General features: G+C 53.0%; 1 protein-coding gene across 3 annotated transcripts in view; it reads left to right on the top strand.

Moving 5' to 3' along the window:
- ADCK1 (aarF domain containing kinase 1) overlaps window positions 1-19,792 on the top strand; it is a 140,694-nt gene that overhangs the window by 85,142 nt on the left and 35,760 nt on the right. For all 3 annotated transcript variants that reach the window (XM_045288136.1, XM_004699056.2, XM_045288135.1), the window contains one exon: window positions 10,332-10,490. In XM_045288136.1, coding sequence (XP_045144071.1) covers window positions 10,332-10,490 — 159 coding nt within the window. The remainder of the gene's footprint in view (window positions 1-10,331; window positions 10,491-19,792) is intronic.

Below are 19,792 nucleotides of genomic sequence, written 5' to 3'. Positions count from 1 at the left end.
CAGTCCCATTGTTTTCTCCTCCAGATTGTTCATCCAGCCTGTCCTATCCAGACAGACCTGCGGAGACAACAACATGCACAAAAACACGACAGAGCAAAACCAAGCAACAATGTACAGTGGTTGTGTTTCTTCTAAGACAGATGGGCTCTTTCTTCTGGCAATCCACAGGATTGCCACTCCTTTGTGTCCTCAGTGTAGAAGGGTCTTAGTGCAGGGATTCGGGGTCCACTCCGGCTCTTCTCTTTTGATGGTCATGAGAACCCCCATTCTACCTCTAGGATGGCTCCTTTTAAGTCTAGCAAAGCTGACCAGTCCCCTTGTCAGGGCACTGGACACCTTATTTGTATGCTCTTTCCTCCTGTAGGGGTGCCATGAACCTTATTTACATTACTAGCAAGCTATCCAATCCCCTTTGTGGGCCATAAGTGCCTAATTTGCATAGTCCCATCCAGCCATTTGGTGGAATTACAAGACCATGGCTAGAAGGGTTACATTAAGTAATTCACTTTTGGAAAAGCGGCTTCAGCAGAAAGTAGCTAAGTAGATTACATTTTGGAGATGACCCCAGCTACATGTGGCATCTGAGTCCCCTGGGTAAGTGGCTTGGACCACTGACAGAAAAGGATGGAGACTGGCTTAGTGGAGTCTGCCTAGTGCTTTTCCACTGCCCCACTCTGCCTCTTTACTGTAACTCCTGTCATAGTCGGTGGTTCGTTCTGGACCAGTGGTTCTCCACCTGTGGGCCTTGACCCCTTTAGGGGTCGAACGACCCCTTCACAGGGGTCACCTGATTCATAACAGTAGCAAAATGACAGTTATGAAGTAGCAATGAAAATAATTTTGTGGTTGGGGGTCACCACACCATGAGGAACTGTATGAAAGGGTCACGGCATTAGGAAGGTTGAGAACCACTGTTCTAGACCTTATTAAGTATATTGTTTCATACAACAATCCTAGAAAGTTGGCATGAAACTCCCTGGCCTACAAATGAGGAAACTGAGGCACAGAGGGGTTCTGTACCTTACCCAAGCTGCTGTTCAACAGAGCCAGTACTGGTGCCTGGGCTGTTGGAACCAGGACCACTGTCCCTTTGATGCCTCTCAGGCGTGGCTGTCCCGACCAGCTGTTGGACATGTCCCAAGGAGCACACTCCCTCGGCCACCCTAGTGTGTGGCTGCCCCTGGCTTCTTGCTTCCCCACCTGCCAGCTGAACTGTCACTATCCTGTGGGGAGAAAGCGACTGATTCTGACCTGTGATGATGCCCTTGGCAGAGCCAGGTGGACGATGACCCTGTGACTGGAGGCTCTTTAGCAAATTGTTCTTGAGTGAAGGACTAGGCCACCCCCACGCCCCCCGCAGCTGTGTAGACAGGGACCTTGCTTGGCAATTTCTGGGGTTGGCCCTGGCAAGGAAGGTTCTGAGGTTCGTCTGCTGGCCTTCCTTCTCTCTTTCCAACTTGGCAGTAGCCATAGCTAACGTCTCTTCATAACTGACCGTTTGATCCTTCGGAAGCCCAGAAAGAGCACAGACTGCACAGAAACCAAGGTCTGCATGTCCTCAAGCTGTTACGGGCACTGCTTTTTATTATAAGAAATTGCTCTGAGTGGGAAGCTGGGGGGCCTCCCGCTCGGAGGCAGGGCAGACTCGGCGTGGAGAGGGACAGGGACAGGGACATTTGCGTGCTTTGTCCGTGGCTCTGACCTCCCTGGGGCCAGTGGTGATACTGGAGGCCTCTTCCCACCTTGCCAGAAGTGCCCTCAGAACTGGCAGAAGCAGCCGTGTTCAGGGCTCCTCCAAAATATGAGTGTGTGCATGTTGAGAGGCTGTTGGCCTCCCCCCGCCCAGCCTTCTGCAGGACTCCCGTCGTCCAGGGCCAGGGCCTGCCTGCCTGCCTTCTCTGTCCATGAACCTTGAGGGATTTCTGTTAGACCACCAGCCTGCATAACTAACTGTTGACCGACAGACTTGGGCTAAGGAATTGCAAATTGGTTTCGTTTCTTATACCAACTCTGGCCAGTCAGTAGGGCTTACCTGGAGCACTGTGTTGAGAAAGATTGCGGGGCATTTGCTGGGCCCAGCAGGCATGAATGCCAGGATTGATTAGCGGTGTTTGGCTTAGGTGTGCTTGGGGTATATTAGTTAGCTATTGCTGCCTAAAGAAATCACCCCAAAATGTGGCAGCTTAAAATGACAAACATTTGGCAGCTGTAGTTTCTGTGGGTTGGGAATCTGGGAGTAGCTTAGTGGATGGTTCTGGCTCAGGGTGGCTTAGGAGCTTGTGGCAAAAATGTTGGCCATTTTAAGTTATCATTTTGAGGCCCAACGTGCGCGGTATTTTCTTTTCTTTTTCTAAAAATCATTTCATTGGGGGCTCATATAACTTATCACGATTCATACATCCACCTATTGTGTCAAGCACATTTGTACATTTGTTGCCGCCATCATTCTCAAAACACTCCCTTTCCACTTGAGCCCTTGGCATCAGCTCCTCATTTTTCCCCTCCCTCCCTGCCCCTTCCCTCACGATCCCTTGATAATTTCTAAGTTACTATTTTTTTCATGTTTTACACTGTCTGGTGTCCCTTCACCCACTTTTCTGTTGTCCATCCCCCAGGAAGGGGGTTATATGTAGATCATTGTGATCAATTTCCCCCTTTCTCCCCCACCTTCCTCTTACCCTCCTGGTATCTCTACTCTCATTATTGGTCCTGAGGGGTTTATCTGTCCTGGATTCCCTGTGTTTCCAGCTCTTGTCTGTACCAGTGGACATCCTCTTGTCTAGCCGGATTTGTAAGGTAGAAATGGGATCATAATAGTTGGGGGGAGGAAGCATTTAGGAACTAGAGGAAAGTTGTATGTTTCATCTTTGCTACATTGCACCCTGACTGGCTCGTCTCCTCCCCACAACCCTTGTGTAAAGAGATGTCCAGTTGCCCACAGATGGGCTTTGGGTCCCCAGTCTGTACTCCCTCTCATTCACAATGATAGGATTTTTTGTTCTTTGATGTCTCATACCTGATCCATCGACACCTTGTGATCACATAGGCTGGTGTGCTTCTTCCATGTGGGCTTTGTTGCTTCTCAGCTAGATGGCCGCTTGTTTATCCTCAGTCTTTAAGACCCCAAATGCTATATCTTTTGATAACTGGACACCATCAGCTTTCTTCACCACATTTGCTTATGCACCTGCTGTGTCTTCAGCAATCATGTCAGGAAGGTGAGCATCATGGAATGCCAGTTTAATGGAACAAAGTGTTCTTGCATTGAGGGAGTACTTGAGTGGAGTCCCCATGTCCATCTGCTACAAGCTGTTGCATTTTTCAGTTGTCTCATATGCATCTGAAAATTGGATATCGAATAAAGAAGACCAAAGGAGCATTTGCATCTGAATGATGGTGAGGAATACTGAAAGTACTGCCTGCAGAACAAAGGCATGTGTGTTTGAAGAACCGTCAGAGTGCGCCTTAGAAGTCACTGAGACTGTGTCTCAAGTGCTGTGGAGTTGTTATCAGGAAAGCCAGTCCCTGGAGAAGGGCGTCATGCTTGGCAAAGTAGAGGGGGCAACAAGAAAACAAAAGAGGAAGGCCCTCCAGGAGATGGCTTGACGCTGTGACTGCCACCGCGGACGCAAACAGAGCAACAGCTGTGAGGATGGCGCAGACGAAGACAGCGCTCGCTCTGGGGTACGTAGGCCCACTGAGTCAGAACGGACCCGTAGGGTATCACGGCAACCGCCAGAATCATTCCTTGGGAGGCTCCCCTGGGGGGCAAGGACCTCCGGCGGGAGCGCTCCCGGAGCGAGGGTGCGGAGGAAGTGGCAGGGCCTTTTAGGACCCCGTCTTGGAGTTCACGCCCTTTCACTCTCGCCTGAGCCTTGTTCTCTCTGTCAGGGGTAAGCCGTGAAGCCCTTGCTCCCGGGCTCCCCATCTCAAAGGAGGCATGTTGAAAAGTGTGTGACCGTATCTTAAAACCCCTCCAGGGGAGACTCAGGGTACGTTTGCCACATAACTTGCCTTTGTCATCACTGTGAAGTGGCACCATAGAAAGTTCAGGAATGACCCTAAGGGCGATGGGACCCACACGAGGCGTGTTTAAGGAGACTGTAGCCACACGTCGTGTAAGCTGGCAGGGAAGCTGTCAGGTGGAGGGGTGCCCGGTCAGGCCCCTCAGAGGTGGAGGGGGTGGGCTGCACACAGAGGGAGGCGGATGAGAGAGGTGTTCTGCCCAAGGGACAGCAGTGCTGGACAGCGTCCTCGCTAGAGAGCGCCATCTGGCGTGTTTCAGGCTCGTGAGGGAGTGAGGCTCACTCCACCATCTCCATTAGTAGCAGGCTCCACGGATGGCAGTTGGCACCCAGCCAGATGTGGGATGGGCCGTCTTGAGGTGAGAGCCAGATGTTGTTTGCCGCCGATGCCATGGTAACCTGCCGGCTTGTTCTTCACTCAGGTGTGCTAGGCAGTCTCACCGGCTGCTAAGTGGGAACTGCTTGGTGGTGGGCTGGGGCATGCTTGTGTCAGGGCCGGCTTCTCTCTTTATCCGCAGCCAGGAGTGTTGGGGCTCTTTGGATGCACACTGGCCACAGTGCTGTAGTTTCTGAATTTAACATTGATCGGCTATGTGTGGGCACAGCAGGGTTGGATCTTGGGCATTGGACCAGCTGGAAAAACTGAGACACCCCTATCCTGGGGGCCATGGGACTGGACGGGCAGGTGGTTGGCTGGGGCTTGTGGCTGGCTTGTAGATTCCAAGGGAAAACTCCGAGAGCCACACGGTGGCCTCTCCAGAAGATCTGGACCCTTGGCCCCGGGGAGGAACATGCTTGGCTGCCTGCCGACCGAAGGGGTGGAGAGGCACCGTGGAAGAAAGTCCTGGCAATCTGTTTCTGAAACAGCAGCCACTGAAAGTCCTGTGGAGCATACCTCTCTCACACCTGGGGCCGCAGTGTGTGTGTGTGTGTGGGGTGTCAGGGTCAGCAACACAATACTGGTGGGTGTTTTGCTTTCTTAAAGAGCCGGATCAGCACTTGCTTGGCTGCTCTGTGTGGCATTTGGAAGCACTGCCCAGTAGGCCTGCGTCTCAGTTACCTGGTGCTTCTTTAACAGAAATGCTACAAGTGTGTGACTTTGCAGAACTAAACCCCAGATCAAACTCCCTGTCCTCAAGTTGATCTGACACGTAGTGCTGCTGCAGGGCAGGGCAGAACGACCCCTGTGGGTTTCCCAGGGTGTACATCTTTAGAGGAGCAGGGAGCCTCTGCTTCCTTCCTCTGAGTGAATGGTGATTAGCAGCCCAGCAAGTAACCGCTGTGCCACTGGGGCGCCCTGGAGTTCAGCCTCGAATTGTGTATTGTATTGATATTATATTGTGTATATTACCAATACACAATCAGATAGTGGGAAATTTTAAAACATTATTCCAAGTGGGGAAAAGTCATGGCCTCCCAGAACAGGAATCTATTTTCTCACAGTCCTGGAGGGAGGCTGGAAGTCCGAGGTCAGGGCCCCAGCTGTAGGGATAGGCTCTCGCTCTTTCTCAGCTCCGGGGGAGGAGCCAGTCTCGGCTTGTGGAGCCCCAGCGGTCTGTCCTCAATTCCTGGGCAGTCTTCACTCAGCCTCGGGCACACTCCCCCCAGTCGTGCCTTGTTCTTTATGACTCAGAAGGGATTAGAGTTAGGACCCACTCTACATTAAAAAGGCCTTCCACGCATCCCGCCATAGGCACTGGGTTAGGAGTGGAACGTAAATATGTGTACAGACAGTGGGAGTGTGGGGAGGCCGGTGGGACACAAATGAGCCCACACACCTGGCTTTGTGAGGCACCCCACAGCGAAGAGCTGAGTCCCTCTCTCTGCTCTTGGGTGGAAGTCACTCTGTGGCTTTGGAGTGACATCCAGGGCTCACTTGATCCCCAGAGCCCCTTGGAAGCCCCCTGCCTGCCACACCCTTAGGGAACAATGCAGCTGTTTCATCTTAGCTCATGGGTACTTTTAGGCTCATCAAAAGAAACACTCCCCTTCCCCTCCCGATTCAGCCTGAAAAACCAACCCATACAAAGCCAGAGAAACTTTTTTTCCCTGATTATTTTTCCTTCTCCAGACAGGGACATCGATATATTTGAATCATTGTCCAACAGTAATTAAAAAGCACATAACTAGTCATTTTAAATGCAGTTGTTTTACTTAATTGATTTTGCCACTAGACCTGGAGGGATGAAAAAGAAAAGCAGTTGGGGATGGGGCAGCTGAGGGGGAAGGCAGCTTTGGAAAGGGAGAGAAGTTTCTAAGAGTGACTGGCGGCAGCTCAGGGCCCTGCTTGAGTCTAATTGCTACAGAAGCTGCAGTTGGTCTCTGCTAATGGTGTTCTGCTGAAAGGGCTGGGGGCTGAGGCCTGATGGGAGGGGTGGCGATTGTTTCAGCTGCATGGAGCATGAGAGTGTGTGTGTGTGTGTGTGTGTGTAGTTCTTTTGGGACAGGCCCTATTTTTCCTTACTATCTATCAGTATAAAGTACTTCCACTGAACACTTTGCATCAAGGTTCCATTTAGAGATACTTTATTCATATTTAATTATAGGCTGCAGCACCAATCTTTAATTACCTTTTTTATAAGCCAGCTAGGAACATCCACTAGCAATCAATTAGTGTGTGTGTGTGTGTGTGTGTGTGTGGTGTGAGTGCAGGAGTTTGTGTGTTTGTGATTTGCTTCCTGAAAGTGGGGGTAGGAGGATGGCTCCAGGGGTGGGGGTGGGGACCTGGTGGGTTGTAGGTGGGGGTGGGGCGGGGGTGGGGCCTCACAGGTTCCCTGTGTCATGAGTACCACATCTGCATTCCCTGTGTCCACCGGCAAGGCTGAGGACTTGGTCACCTATTCTACTTCTCCCAGCCAGGCACTGTCCAGGGTGCTGAGTAAGGAGCTGGGTTTGGGTGGCGACTTCTTGGGGACCCCTCTGTCCCCTGTTGGAAGCAGAGACATGGTAGGAGGTTCCCATCATGCCCCCTGGGCAGACCTTTCCTTTCCCCACTTGGCAGGCTGTTCTTGGCAGCCGGCCTGGTCCCAGCCACGCCACGCCACGCCACGCCATGCCACACCACTCTTCAGCTCGAACGACTTGGCTGCACCCAGCGGCGACACTAGCTGGAAGGTTGACTGGCCTTCTCAGAAAGCACACAGATAGCCTCAGGGAGCCAGGCTGGGGCGTGGGAGAGAGTGGGCCCAGAGAGGACACCCAAGGCCCCGTGTAGTAGGAAGGGCAGGGCATTCCAGTGCCAGGGGGATGAGGCCTGAGTTCCCCACTGCGCTCCAGAGAACACCTTCCTTGGGAGGTGGTGCTGACCTTGGGAGCTCAGCTTGATCTCATGCACCTGCTGGGAATATGACTGTGGCTCTACTCCCCTCTGTTCCTGACCCCTGCCCCAGCCAAAGGGTGAGGAGGGGACAGGAAGTCACAGGAGCCCCTTGTTTCCTGGATTGATCCCAGGTAGGACTTGGGAAAACCCTGTATTAGTCCGAGCTCCCGAGCCCCTGCAATGGTGCGTGACTAAAAACCAACTCAAACTGAGTTAGGCGCCCCCAAAAGAAAAAGAACAAAAAGAGGGATCGCAGAATGGGCATTCAGGCATGGCTGTATCCAGGGCTCAGGCCTTGGCCCCAGATTGGCTCCTTTCCCTGACTCTGCTCTCTTCTTCGTTGATGTGACTTGCGGGGCCACAGTGGCTCACGCTTATATTTTTAGTTTCAAGTTCAGCAAAACAAGAGCTTCCTCTTCTCTCCAGTTTAAACACAAGTAAAACAAAGGCATCCGCTTGGCCTGGCTGAGCCAGGTGTGCATCTCTGAAGCAGTCCCTGTGGCCAGAGGCCTTCAGCCTTGTGCCTGGTCAGGCCGTCGCCTCACACCCATGGCGGAGTCACCTAGTAAAACTCCAGGAGACCTGCGCTTTGGCTCTTCGGGAAGGTTGTGGTCTTGTGGTTAATGGGGTGCAGGTGGAGGCAGGTTCTGGGCTCAAAGCAGCTGCAGTCATTTCAGAGGGAAGAAAGAGCTTCTGTTCTGAGGAGAGAACAGTGGGATCATTCACTCAAAAAGATGGATTTGGCAACGGTAGCCCTGGTGGTGTAGCGGGTTGTGTGATGGGCTGCCAGCTGCAATGGTAGCAGTTTGAAACCACCAGCCTCTCCGCGGGAGATAGAGGAAGCTTTCTGCTCCCATAAAGAGTGACAGTCTGGGTAACCTACGGGGCAGTTCTACCCTGTCCTATAGGGCCATTGCTGGTGGAAATTGACTCAATGGCATTGAGGTTTTTTGAGGTCTAGACCTAGGAGCCCTGGTGGTGGTATAGGAGGCTAGGAGTTTGATTGCTAACTGCAAGGCCAGCCGTTCAAGCCCACCAGCCGCTCTGCGGGAGAAAGATGAGGCTTTTTGCTTCCATGAAGATTTGAAGTCTCAGAAAACCACAGGAACAGCGCGACCCTGTGCCACAGGGTCCCTATGAGTCAGCAGTGACCCTGTGGCAGTGAGTTTGGTGTGAGTTCCAGGCTTGTTCCAGGTGCAGGGAATCCAGCAGTGGCCAAAATAGACCAGAATCCCTGCCCACGTGGAGCTGATGGCCTAATGGGCTTTATTGGGATGACAATCCCAAGCCCAGGCCCAGAGTAACGATATCTCAGTTGGGGAGACCCAGTGTGGTTCGGGGTGAGTGATATGGGAACCAAACTCACTGCCATCGAGTCAGTGCCGACGCACAGTGACCCTGTAGCTCAGGGTAGAACTGCCGCTGTGGGTTTCCGAGACTGTACCTCTCTATGGGAATCGGGAAGAATACACATGTATAGCTGGGGCAGGAGGGGAGCTAGACGCCGAGAGAGGATACAAACTGAAGCCCGCTGAGAAGGGACACAGAGAGCCAATTCTATGCCCATCTCCTGTGACAGAAAATGGCGGCCCCTCCCTGTGTTGCCTGGGCCGTTGGCAGGGTGTGGATGAACGGACGGAGCCAGGGAAAGCACCAGCAGTGGTGGCAGGCCTGGAAGGAGTGATTTACGAAATTAGTAAAGTGATGGTGTAGCTTGCCCGGAAGTCAGGTGACTTCTGAAGTCCTAGGGGAAGAGAGCATGGAAGGGTGGGGAAGGAGGAGCAGGCATGTGACCAGTTACACACACACACACACACACACACACACACACGTGCATGTGTGCGCATGAATATGTGGACCTTCCCAGAACTCTGGGCACACACAGAGCGATCAAGTGGAAGAAATGGAAGGGCTTGGCATTTTAGTCTTGGCCAACCAATCTTTTTTGGGGAAACCATTTGGGAATCTTCTTCCCATCTGGTGGGATATTCTGAGCCATGTAGATGTGACTACTCAAATCACAAACAAGTTTCTTGCAGGGAAATTGATGTGGCACCCTTAGAGAGAAGAAGAGGAGATGGAGGAGTGGAGTCTATGTTCCATTTGATAGAGCGAAACCAAGGCTCAGTGCAGGCAGCTGAGGACCCAAGGCAGGGCTTCTGGCTGGCCTCACAGATCGGGAGACCTCGAGTCCCAATCAGGACTTCAGCTCTAGGTCTAGGGTTGGATCATTCTTGTCAGAGGTCATGGGCGTTCCTTGACACTCATATGGTGCCTGTGTGTGTGTGTGTGTGTGTGTGTGTGTGAGAGAGAGAGAGAGAGAGAGAGAGAGAGAGAGAGAGAGAGAGAGAGACTGTGTCTTCTCCTCAGTAAGACATCGCTCCAAAGGAACTAGGTTGGGCTCAACCTTACTCTGACACCGTCTTATTCACACAACAAAAGAACGCCCCGTGAGCAAACAGGGCCCCTCCTGGCTACTGTGGTTAGGACCTTACTGTGTATTTTGGGGAAACCAGTCCACTCCATAACCGGTACGTTCACAGTGCTGTGTAGCCACCACCTCTGCCCAGTGCCAGGACACTGGGAAGGTCCACATGCGAACAAAGACAGCAAAACACCGACGGCTGTGCGCCCAAGAGCCGCTCTGTTGAGCTCCTTGAGGAAGCGGTTGACGTCCTATTGACTCTCCACATGTGACAACTCGGAGGCACATTGGAGGAAAATTAATTGGGTGGGTGATACACGCTTCTGAACATCCCAGACCGCACCTCCAAGGACATCTCCTGCGCTGCTCCTCACGCCCGCCTGGCTAGGAATCCCCATGGCAGCCGAGGGCCCCGGGGGACCCTGGGTTGGCACCCCGGAAAGCTCGTCAAGCTGGACACTTGTTTTCTGTCGGTGTTGGGTCGTGCTGACTCTGGCCTGTCGTCCTCTCCCTGAATTGGGTAATCTTCTGAGCTGTTCTGTCCTTTCTCCACTTGTGACAGATCCACGACTTGTTTGTGAGCTTTGACGACACCCCTCTGGGGGCTGCTTCCCTGGCCCAGGTCCACAAGGCTGTGCTGCGTGATGGGCGGACAGTGGCCGTGAAGGTCCAACACCCAAAGGTGCAGGCTCAGAGCTCCAAGGATATTCTCCTGATGGAGGTGAGAGCCTACCCCTTCCCTTTCCCCTTCCCCTTGTCCTCATTTTGCAGGTCACCGGGAGGCTGGTGGATGTAGGCTGGCCCTTTGAGCAGCCGAGAGGGGAGAGGAGAGCTTGCTATGAAGACAAAGCAGGTGTCCTGTTGACTCTGTGGCCTGGGGACCTCCCTCGTGGATGAGTTGGGCAGCTTTTCCAGCTTTGCCCTGGAGGCTGTCAGGGGGTGCTCTCAGAACACGCTGAAGCTGAACAGCTCCTAGGGCCAATGAGAGCTCGAGGGGGACCTTGTAGAAACGAGATGGACCAGAAGTTATTTTCCAGGGAATAGAACAGTGACCTCTTCATTTGTAACAAAAGGAGCACAGGGGCGACCAGGGCATAGAAAAAGGATACTCAGATAATGTAGAAATGTTTACGCATGTTGCTTGCATATCTGATAGGTATTTTGAAGGAACAAGGTCACATGCCAGGAAGTGGCCCCAGGAGGAACCCTTGGTGGGGGGAGAGGGGAGGCTATGCCCTGGCTGTTGTCGCTCTAACCGAGGAGCACAGTGGCTCAAACCTAACAACTCTGTGAGGATGGTGCAGGAGCCAGCATGTTGAGTCATAACACACTGACAGCACCTCCTGACCACGGTCACCTGGAACAAAGGCATCGGGAGTGAGCTGCTCGCTGGCCGGTGCTCAGGACGGAAACAACCTGCATGCCCCACGGGGAGTTCAGCAGTCTGCTTACCTGCCACAAGTCCCCCTCCCCTCTCTCTGCATTCCCCGTCCATACTCGAGACTCCTGCTCGTCCCCCTTAAAGTTTGACCCGTGCGCCGAGGGTTTTCTCTGCACAGGCACCAAGTATGTGCCAGAAGCACCAGACTGAAGGAGTCTGTCTTCATCCTCAGGGAGTGCGCAGGCTCTGGAGGGCATGGGCACATAAATGTACGGGCACACAGTCAGCACCCGAACTCTGTACCTGGGCAGTGGAGCCCTGTACCTGGGTTGATGGTGGGCTTCCCAGGGAGGTGGTGCTTGAGTAGATGGGCAGAAGGCCAGCCCAGCATGTGGGAAGGTTCCGAGTCGTGGAGGAACAGCGTCTGCTTGGAGAACTTCAATCGGTGGCAATTGGATGAGCTGGTGAGTGGAAGAAGATGAGTTTGGCGTGGTAGGCGGCACCAAACACCAAAGGCCGTGAATACCCGGCTAAGGTGGAGAATGATGTTTATGGAAAACCTTCAAGGCCCATTGGTGGAACTGAGCTGAGTTCCCTCCTGCACACAGTGGGGAAGCATTTAAGAATTTTAACCAGGAGTATGTCTGGTCAGATGTGCCTTAGAAACCAAAGTGAGTAGGCAGTCTGGAGGCTGTACTGGAAGGCAGAAAGACTGTAGCCACTGAGAGGCAGCTGGCCTGGCCAGGGTTAACCAGGGCAGTGCCATGGGGAGGGGGTGGAGGGGAGGGACCGAGTGGTAGAACTCAAAGGACACAGAGTGACCCATAGGCTCCTTGACTGGTATGATGCAAAGGAGCATTAAAACATGGCCGTCTCAAATGATTACGTCTGGGGCCTTAAGCCGTGCATATCGGAAAACCAGAATTGGGCCCAAAGGGGATAGAGTGGCTTGAGAAACCACACAGGGTGGTGAGACAATGTAGACATTATCAACAATGAGAAGCCACTGCCACCCTCAAGACTCGGGACAGTGTGGGAAGGGGGGTCCTTGTTGCCCAGGAGTGGGGGCTGCCTGATGGAAGCTTGCTGGTGGAGAAGTGGGTCATAAACACAGGACGTTGGCGTCACAGGGGAGGCACAACTGCTGTCGTAGATGCTAGTGGAGGCAGTGGCTGAAGGGGAGAAGTACTTGGCTCTCCCCCTTCTCCGGCCATAGTTCCCCACCGGTGCTCTCCAGTGGCTGAGCTGGCTGCAAACAAGCCTGGAAGGAGACTGGGCAGTGTGGTGTCTGTGAAAGCAAGGGGGTTGGGATGGTGCTCAGAGCACCGGGACGTGGGTGATGGCACACGCTGAGTCAGGGAGTCTCGTGGGCACTTTTGGATGGAGCGTCTCTGCTGGCCTGGAGCTCAAGCGAGACACAGGCATTTGGTATTTATCAGCCAGGGTCCTGATGGCAGCTAAAGATGGCAGCGTCTTTGAGATCACTCGGGAAGGTGCAGAGAGTAAAAACAAAGGGGTTGGGTTGGGGAGGCCCATCCTTTAGCAAGAACACCACTATCTGGAGGAGACGCAGGACCGAGCGAGTAGAGAGCTCTGTGTCATTATCTGCTGCCACATAACGAACCCCCTCAAGACTTCCGCCAGGTGTGGCTTGCTCGTGAAGCTGCAGTTGGAGCAGGGTTGGTGAGATCACTCACTTTGTGTAGTACTCGTTGGGGTGGCTTGACTGGAGGCTGGAGGGTCCGCCTCCAAGGTGGCTCACTCATGTGACTGGCGAGTGGGTGCTGGCAGTGGGCCGGGGGCTCAGCTGCAGCCAAGGGCCTTGGTCCCTCCCCATGGCTTTCTGCAGCGTGGTGGCTGGGTTCTGCCAGTGCATGTCTCGGGAGAGTAAGGCTGCACACACATCGAGGTCTAGATCCTAGCCGTGGGAGCCGGGTCACCTGACTTCCTTCACTGTACTGGCTGGAGCAGTCACAAGGGGTGGAGAAATAAACACCTCCTACGGAGGGAGCGCCAAGGTTCTAGAAGAGTCTGTCGAGCTAATCAAACAAACTCCCTGCCGTTGAGTCAATTCCGACTCACACCCACCCAACAGAACAGGGTAGAACTGCCTGCCACTTTCTGAGACTTCTGAGACCGCAACTCTTTAGGGGAATAGAGAGTCTCATCTTTTCCCTGAGGAGCAGCTGGTGGTTTCGATCTGCTGACTATGCAGTTAACTGCTCAAGGCATAACCACTACGCCCCCAGGACTCCTTAGAAGAGTCTGTCGGCTGGTAACTATTGCTGGAGTTGTTTGGGGAAGATGCCACCAACCAGGAGTGTTTACAGTATCCTGGGTGGCGAGTTTTGGGTTGAGCCATTTAGAGCTGGGAAGAGCATCCCGCGGAGGGTGAGTGGGGCGCAAGAGAAGGAACCCCAAGGGGACAGAGAGAGTTAAGGTAGAATGCGCTTCTCAGATCCTGAGGCTGGGTAGAGATCAGTGTGTATATGAGTGTGGGTTGGGGGCAGGGGCAGAGAGGGGAAGCGGGAGAAGTGGGCCGTGGAGCAGCCTGTAGTCCAGTGGCCTCTATTTTCTGTCTGAAGTAGGAGGCAGACCATCTGCTGAGAGGACGGGTAGGAGGTAGCAGTGGAGACTCGAGGAGGGGACAGGTTTGAGTCGCTCTGTGCGCAGTGGAAAAGGGAGCCGGCGTTCTGAGTGGCCCTTGTGGCCGGAGGAGATGCCTGGCTAGAGCAGGGTCCTTTTGTGCCGGGAGGATGGCTGCCATCTTTTCCCTGCTTCTGGCCTGGCCGGCTGCCTGGGTAACGATAGCTGTGAGGTCAATGGCAGTGGCAGCTGTCCTAAAGATTCAGCCTTTCCCTCCTGGAGATCAGCACCGAATGCTGTGCTTGGGAACACACAGCTTAAGTCGGCGGTGTGTGGGGAGCACAGGGTCCTAGTGGGGCCTTGGGTCTGCAGGAGCCTGGAGAGGAGCAGGGTGGGTGGGGGGAGGCCCCAAGCCCTACCCCGTGGACCTCAGCATCAGCGGGCAGGTTGGTGCCAGTGGTGGGCTGGACTCTGCCTCTTGTGGGACTAAAACCACCCCTGGGTTGGTCCCCCTTTGCTTCTGGAGCCCACCTAGAAAGCTTATTTTATATCTGAAATGAGTGTTGCTACTATTGTGGGCCAGACCCAGAGGGGGTCCTACCCGCCCTGAATGGGGCAGACAGACCAGTGGTCTGAACCCACCACGAGGCCCCTCTGGGGACAGGCCTGGCAGTCTGCTCTGAGAGGTCACAGCTTTGATTCCCCCCCATCACCAGTGGCTGGGCTTTGGGACAGGCGCTCAGGTGTCCTTGGCTGGGGATGCATGGTGGCTGGGGTCCCTGGGGCCCTTTGAGCTGCCGGGTGCTTTAAGGTAGGGGGAGGCCCAGCTCCTTTCTGTACAGCTTCGGGTGCATCTCCCCAGGCCCACTGTAGTTGTATTGCTTATGCACCCTGTACTCCTCTCTCCCAGCTGTCCAGAAAGTTCCACCAGCACCCCACCCCACCCAGCCCACCCAGCCAGGGCTCACAGCCTGTCCTGGAGAGGAAGGCAGTCTGATGAATGGAATTCAGCCCGACGGGGAGGGATGGATAAGCCTCGCCTCCAAATAGTTGCAGTCCAATAAGGGCACCTGTAAAGGCCAACGCCGTTCTGCGGCGAGGCATGAGGCCGGCAGGACTGAGTCTTAGGCGACAGACAGGAGGTGGCGGTAGTATCAGTTAGGATGCTCTGCCATCAGGCCTCAGAAAATCCAACCAGACTCTGTAGGAATAAACACCAACCTGTGTTCTTGCCCATCGGTGGTCTGGACGGAGGTTGCCTGTCCCAAGGCCGACTGCTCCAGCTTCTCATTGTGTTGTGGTGGTGGTGGTGTTTATTCTTTTAATAGACTGTATTTTTTGAAGCTGTTAGAGAGTTTCAGAAAAATCCAGCAGAGGGTACAGAGAGTCCCCTCTCCCCCCTGCATATCGCCTCACTTATCAGCCCCCTCCACCCTCTGTTGGGTGTATAATAGGGGTACTGCTGGGATGATTGCAGGGGGCTGAAAAAGCCGATACCTACATGTTATTTTGGATGATGGGCTATCGTACAAAGGCTTTTCATTGCAGGTGGTGGCACCCAGTACTTTTTCCCCCTCCTCTGAAAAGAAGGCAGTAGGCCAAGTAAGTTTGGGAGCCTGTGGATAAGAAGCTACGTTCTCTTCATCTTCCCTCTGCCATCTCAGCCTCCTGGCCACACGGGTGCCCCTCATGGTCTGGTGTCACTCCAGGTGAAGGCCCCTATACTCTCCTGGACCATGTATTAAAAAGAAGGAAGACTGTCTCCCAGGAGCTCTCCTCCCCCGTGGAACGCCCCTCCTTTCTCACTGGCCAGGACCAGGGGGGCATGCCCAAGCCTAGTTCAGCCTTGGTGAGAAAAATGGGAACACCTTAGTTGGCTTAGGGCTGCCTTCCTTAGAGGACAAGAGGGGTGCACCAGGCTGGGTTCCATGAGTATGGGGGGGGGGCGGGGCTCACGGCTGTTGACCTGGTCACTGGTAGCATGCAACACCCTCAGGTTTTGCATCTCCTGTGAAAATGGCCTTCTTGCCTGGGGAGAGGACACTGTCTGGGATAGACTCTTGCTGGGTGGCCGAGCAATGGAGCTAAACCCTCAGTCAGAGGCAGCGGCTGCACCTGATGGGGTTGGGTGACTTTGCACAAGAAAGGAAGGCACACTAAGGGCATTGTTAAGCTTTGTCATCATTGCCAGATACCGTCCTTATAGCTGCGGCAACTCTACTTCCAGATGCACAGCCAGTGACTCGTATTGATTGGTGTGGCTGGGCCCAGCCAGACTAATTGGACCCAGAGGTTGGAGCAATGATTCAGCAGGAAGGGAGGCCTGACGAGGCTGCGTCTACAGTCTGCAGGGCTGCTTCCCTGCCCGAGGTCACTGGGAGCTTGCACTGTGACTCCATTGCCTGAGAGCAGAGTGGGGCTGCGGTGATCTGGGATCCCATGGCAAAGTCATTCTGCCCTGGCCCCAGGGGTACCACCCAGTCTCCCTCCCAAGTGCCTGTCAGGCTCTCAGATGGGTGATAAGCAAGGGCTTTGTCATTTGCCATGGAGCTGGATGCGTGGTGGGGTGCACGACCCCAAATGGAGCTTGGCTGCATTAGAGAGGGCCTCTACGGCCAGAGCCCCAGAACCAAATCCATCTGTTAATCTCATCAGGCCTCCCACCCCCAAGGGACTCTAAAAATAAAGACCCACGCCAGTCATGTTTTGGACTATTTTTGAGCGGCAATTTCAGTGCATGCTGTCTGTCATCTTGTTTCTCCTCTAAATGTGTTGATAGAGCAGTGGGTGGCTAGGTAATGTTTTTGTTAGCACAGAATCCAACAGCGGATTTAATTTTTCAAAATATATCAGGGGAGAAAAACAATCCCAAGACATAAGCTATCCCATGGAAACTACTCTTCGCCCTATAATTCTGTTTTCGAAAAAAAAGAGTGAGCATTTTAATAACTTATCGGAACAAAGATAGACCCCATGAATGACAAACTATTTACGTCCCTCGGAATTGATTTTTGGATCCTTGTCAAATATCCATCTTTTTTTTACCATTTGGGATGGGTGCAGACATTCTATTGAGTGAGCTGTTTTTCCGCGGAACATTATTTCTTTTATAATCGATAAAGATGCGATAACAGTAACTCGTGTTTCAATTGCATTTTACAGTTCACAAAGCTCTTCCTATGCCTTATCGAGAGCTTCCTATTGTACGGGTGTGTATGATGCTGCAGGAGGCAGGGCTGCCGAAGGAAAGAGGCAGGAAAACCCGGGCCCAAAGCCTGCAGGCAATGATTGACAAGCTCTGCCCCCCGCAGGGCTACCTCCACCTCTTACACCACCAGTGCCCGTGTCGTGGACCGGGCAAGAGGAGGATGAAAGTGCCTCCTGGCACAGGGCCAGGCTCGTGCTGTGGCTGCTGTCCACTGTTCAGCGGAAACTGATGGATAACGTGACAACAGAACTGCCCCTTCGGGACTCCAAGGCTGCGGTCTTCATGGGAACAGACCTCTGGCCTGTTCTTCTGGGGAGCTGCTGGGTGGGTGTAGCTGCCCAACTAAGGTGTTGTTGGGTACTTCCAAGGAGGTTCCAGTGGATAGGGACCCCCATGGATAAAACGGGGCAAAACACGCCCGGGGCCTGTGCTGTGAAGTCTGAGCCCATTTCCCATTGAGCATCTTCCTTTCCCCCCAGGCGTGTCCCCAGGCTATGGTGACTCACAGTGACCCTGTTGGACAGGGCAGAACTGCCCCCGTGGGTTTCTGAGACTAGAACCCCTTGTGGGAGTAGAAAGCCCCATCTTCCACCTGTGGAGCGGCTGGTCGTTTTTGAACTGCTGACCTTGCAAGTAACTCTCCACCACCTGGGCTCCTTCACAGCTGTGTCAAAATCAACCACACTCACGGCCATGGAGTTCATTCTCTCTCCTAGCAACCCTGGAGGAAGAGGAGAGCAGCCCCGCGTGGTTCTTTATGGGAGTAGAAAGCCTCCTCTTTCTCCTGCCCCATCTGTGTAGTAGGTACTAGATCATGATAATTTCCGTTTTTATCCCATTATAAATAGTAATCACACTGACCACTGTTTCCCTTCCCCATGGTTTCTGTTGTTCATCCCCCGGGCAGGATGTGTGTGTATGTGTGTGTGTGTGTGATTATGCGTTGATCATTGTGATTGATTTCCCCTTCCTCCTCCTCTCCCCACCGTCCTCCTATCCTCCTGGTATCGCCGCTTCCATTCCTGTTCCTGGATTCCATGTGTCGTGAGCTCTTATCTCTTATCTCTATTTGGGCACATGCTCTGGTCTAGCCAGCAGTAAAGGGCAGGACTGGGGTCATGATAGTGAGGGGTGAGGAAGCCTCAAAGAATCAGAGGAATATTGTGTGTTTCATCGGAGCTATACTTTGCCCTGGGTGACTCATCCCTTCCTCGTGAATCTTCTGTAAGGGGATGTCGCATTGTCTACAGATGGGTATTGGGTCTCTGCTCCGACCCCCCTTATTCTCAACAATATGTCTTTTATTTCTTTGTTTGTTTTGGGTCTTCTGATGCCTGCTACTCGATCCCATTGACACCTTGTGAGCATACAGGCTGGTGTGCTTCTTCTGTACAGGCTTGTTGCTTCTCTGCTAGATGTGGCCCCCAATTTTTGTATGATATAAGGGGGCTTCAAATATTCATGGAAAAATGGAATAGAAAGATAATGAAAATGTTTCCTCGAACTTTTTAAAGGCCCCTTGTATTGCCGTGTGGACCACAGTGGACTTTTCCTCCTGTGAACCAATCGACCCCTGTAGGAAAGTGGTATCAATATTTAATCTGGAAGAAGTGACTCATTTTGGAAAATACCTTGATGGATTCGTAAGTTTTGGGCCAAGTGGAAAATTCTGATGCATTCTGAAACTACTCCCAAACCCACACCAGACTCACTGCCATCGAGTCAGTGCTGACTCACAGCCACCCCCTGTGGGTTTCCGGGGCTGTAATTGTTTATGGGAGAGAAAGCCCAGTCTTTCTCCCGAGGAGCTGCTGACGGTTTCAAACTGCCGACCCTACGGATCACAGCCTAACTCGTAACCACTGTACCACCAGGGCTATTCTCGAGAACTCCCCCTCTCCCTGAAACGTTAGAAACAGGAAAAATCGTACCCATGCAGATAACACGAAGATGAATGGATCATTTTTTCAGGTGGGAGGATAAACCCTTTGAAATATTCATTCATTCATTCATTGATTCAGGGATTCATTCACGTGAGCATTCAATAAACATATGCTGGGTGCTGCGTGGGTGCTAGGGACTGGAGACAACATGAGCTGGGGGAAGACTTTTATAGGGAAACTATATTTTGGAAGAAAAACCCAAGTCAAATTGATAACAACACCTGTTTTATTCTAGCTGATTGCATCTGTTGTCAAACAGGAACAGGAAAATGAATCTGCTTAGGGCAGGTGCTTAGGAAGGGAAATGGAGTGAAAAAAGAAGGTAGAACGGAATCACTGTGGTCTATTTTTTTTTACTCTCCTCTCCCAGTGAATTTTGAGGGGCGAGCAAACCCCTGCGTTATGTGGACCATGGCGTGTGTTCATTTTCTGGGCTCCGTGGCTGGGGTCGATCTAAGAACTCCGACTCCGTCTCCATTAAGCTGTAGGTTCCCAAACGTGCTTGGCCTACCACCCCCTTTGCAGAAAGAGCTACTCGGCAATGAAAACTTTTGTTCTATAACCTGTAATCCAGGCTAAAATGCAGGTATCTGCTTCTGCGACCACCCCCACCAATTGTTCCAGCACCCCTCAGGGGAAGCACTTTGGGAAACAGGACATTAGGCCCTCTCCTTTTCCAGTCTCTGAGGGCGGTTTCCACCTCAGAGTGCTTTTAAACCCAGAGTGCTTGTGTGGCCAACATGCTGGATACAGTGGAGGGCTGCGAGGAAGAGGAAGGCCCTCAAGGAGGTGCATGGACACAGTGGCTGGACACTGGCCTAGGCATGGGAACCATTGGGAGGATGGCGCGGCACCATCACGCTGTGTTTCGTGCTGTCGTGCATGGGGTCAGTGCAGTCAGAGCC

Source organism: Echinops telfairi, unplaced genomic scaffold, assembly GCF_000313985.2.
Source record: "Echinops telfairi isolate 266 unplaced genomic scaffold, ASM31398v2 ScPeMD7_18;HRSCAF=68, whole genome shotgun sequence".
NCBI lineage: Eukaryota > Metazoa > Chordata > Mammalia > Afrosoricida > Tenrecidae > Echinops > Echinops telfairi.
Note: the sequence above shows the minus strand (reverse complement) of the source record. Positions and strands in the feature narration are given on the sequence as shown.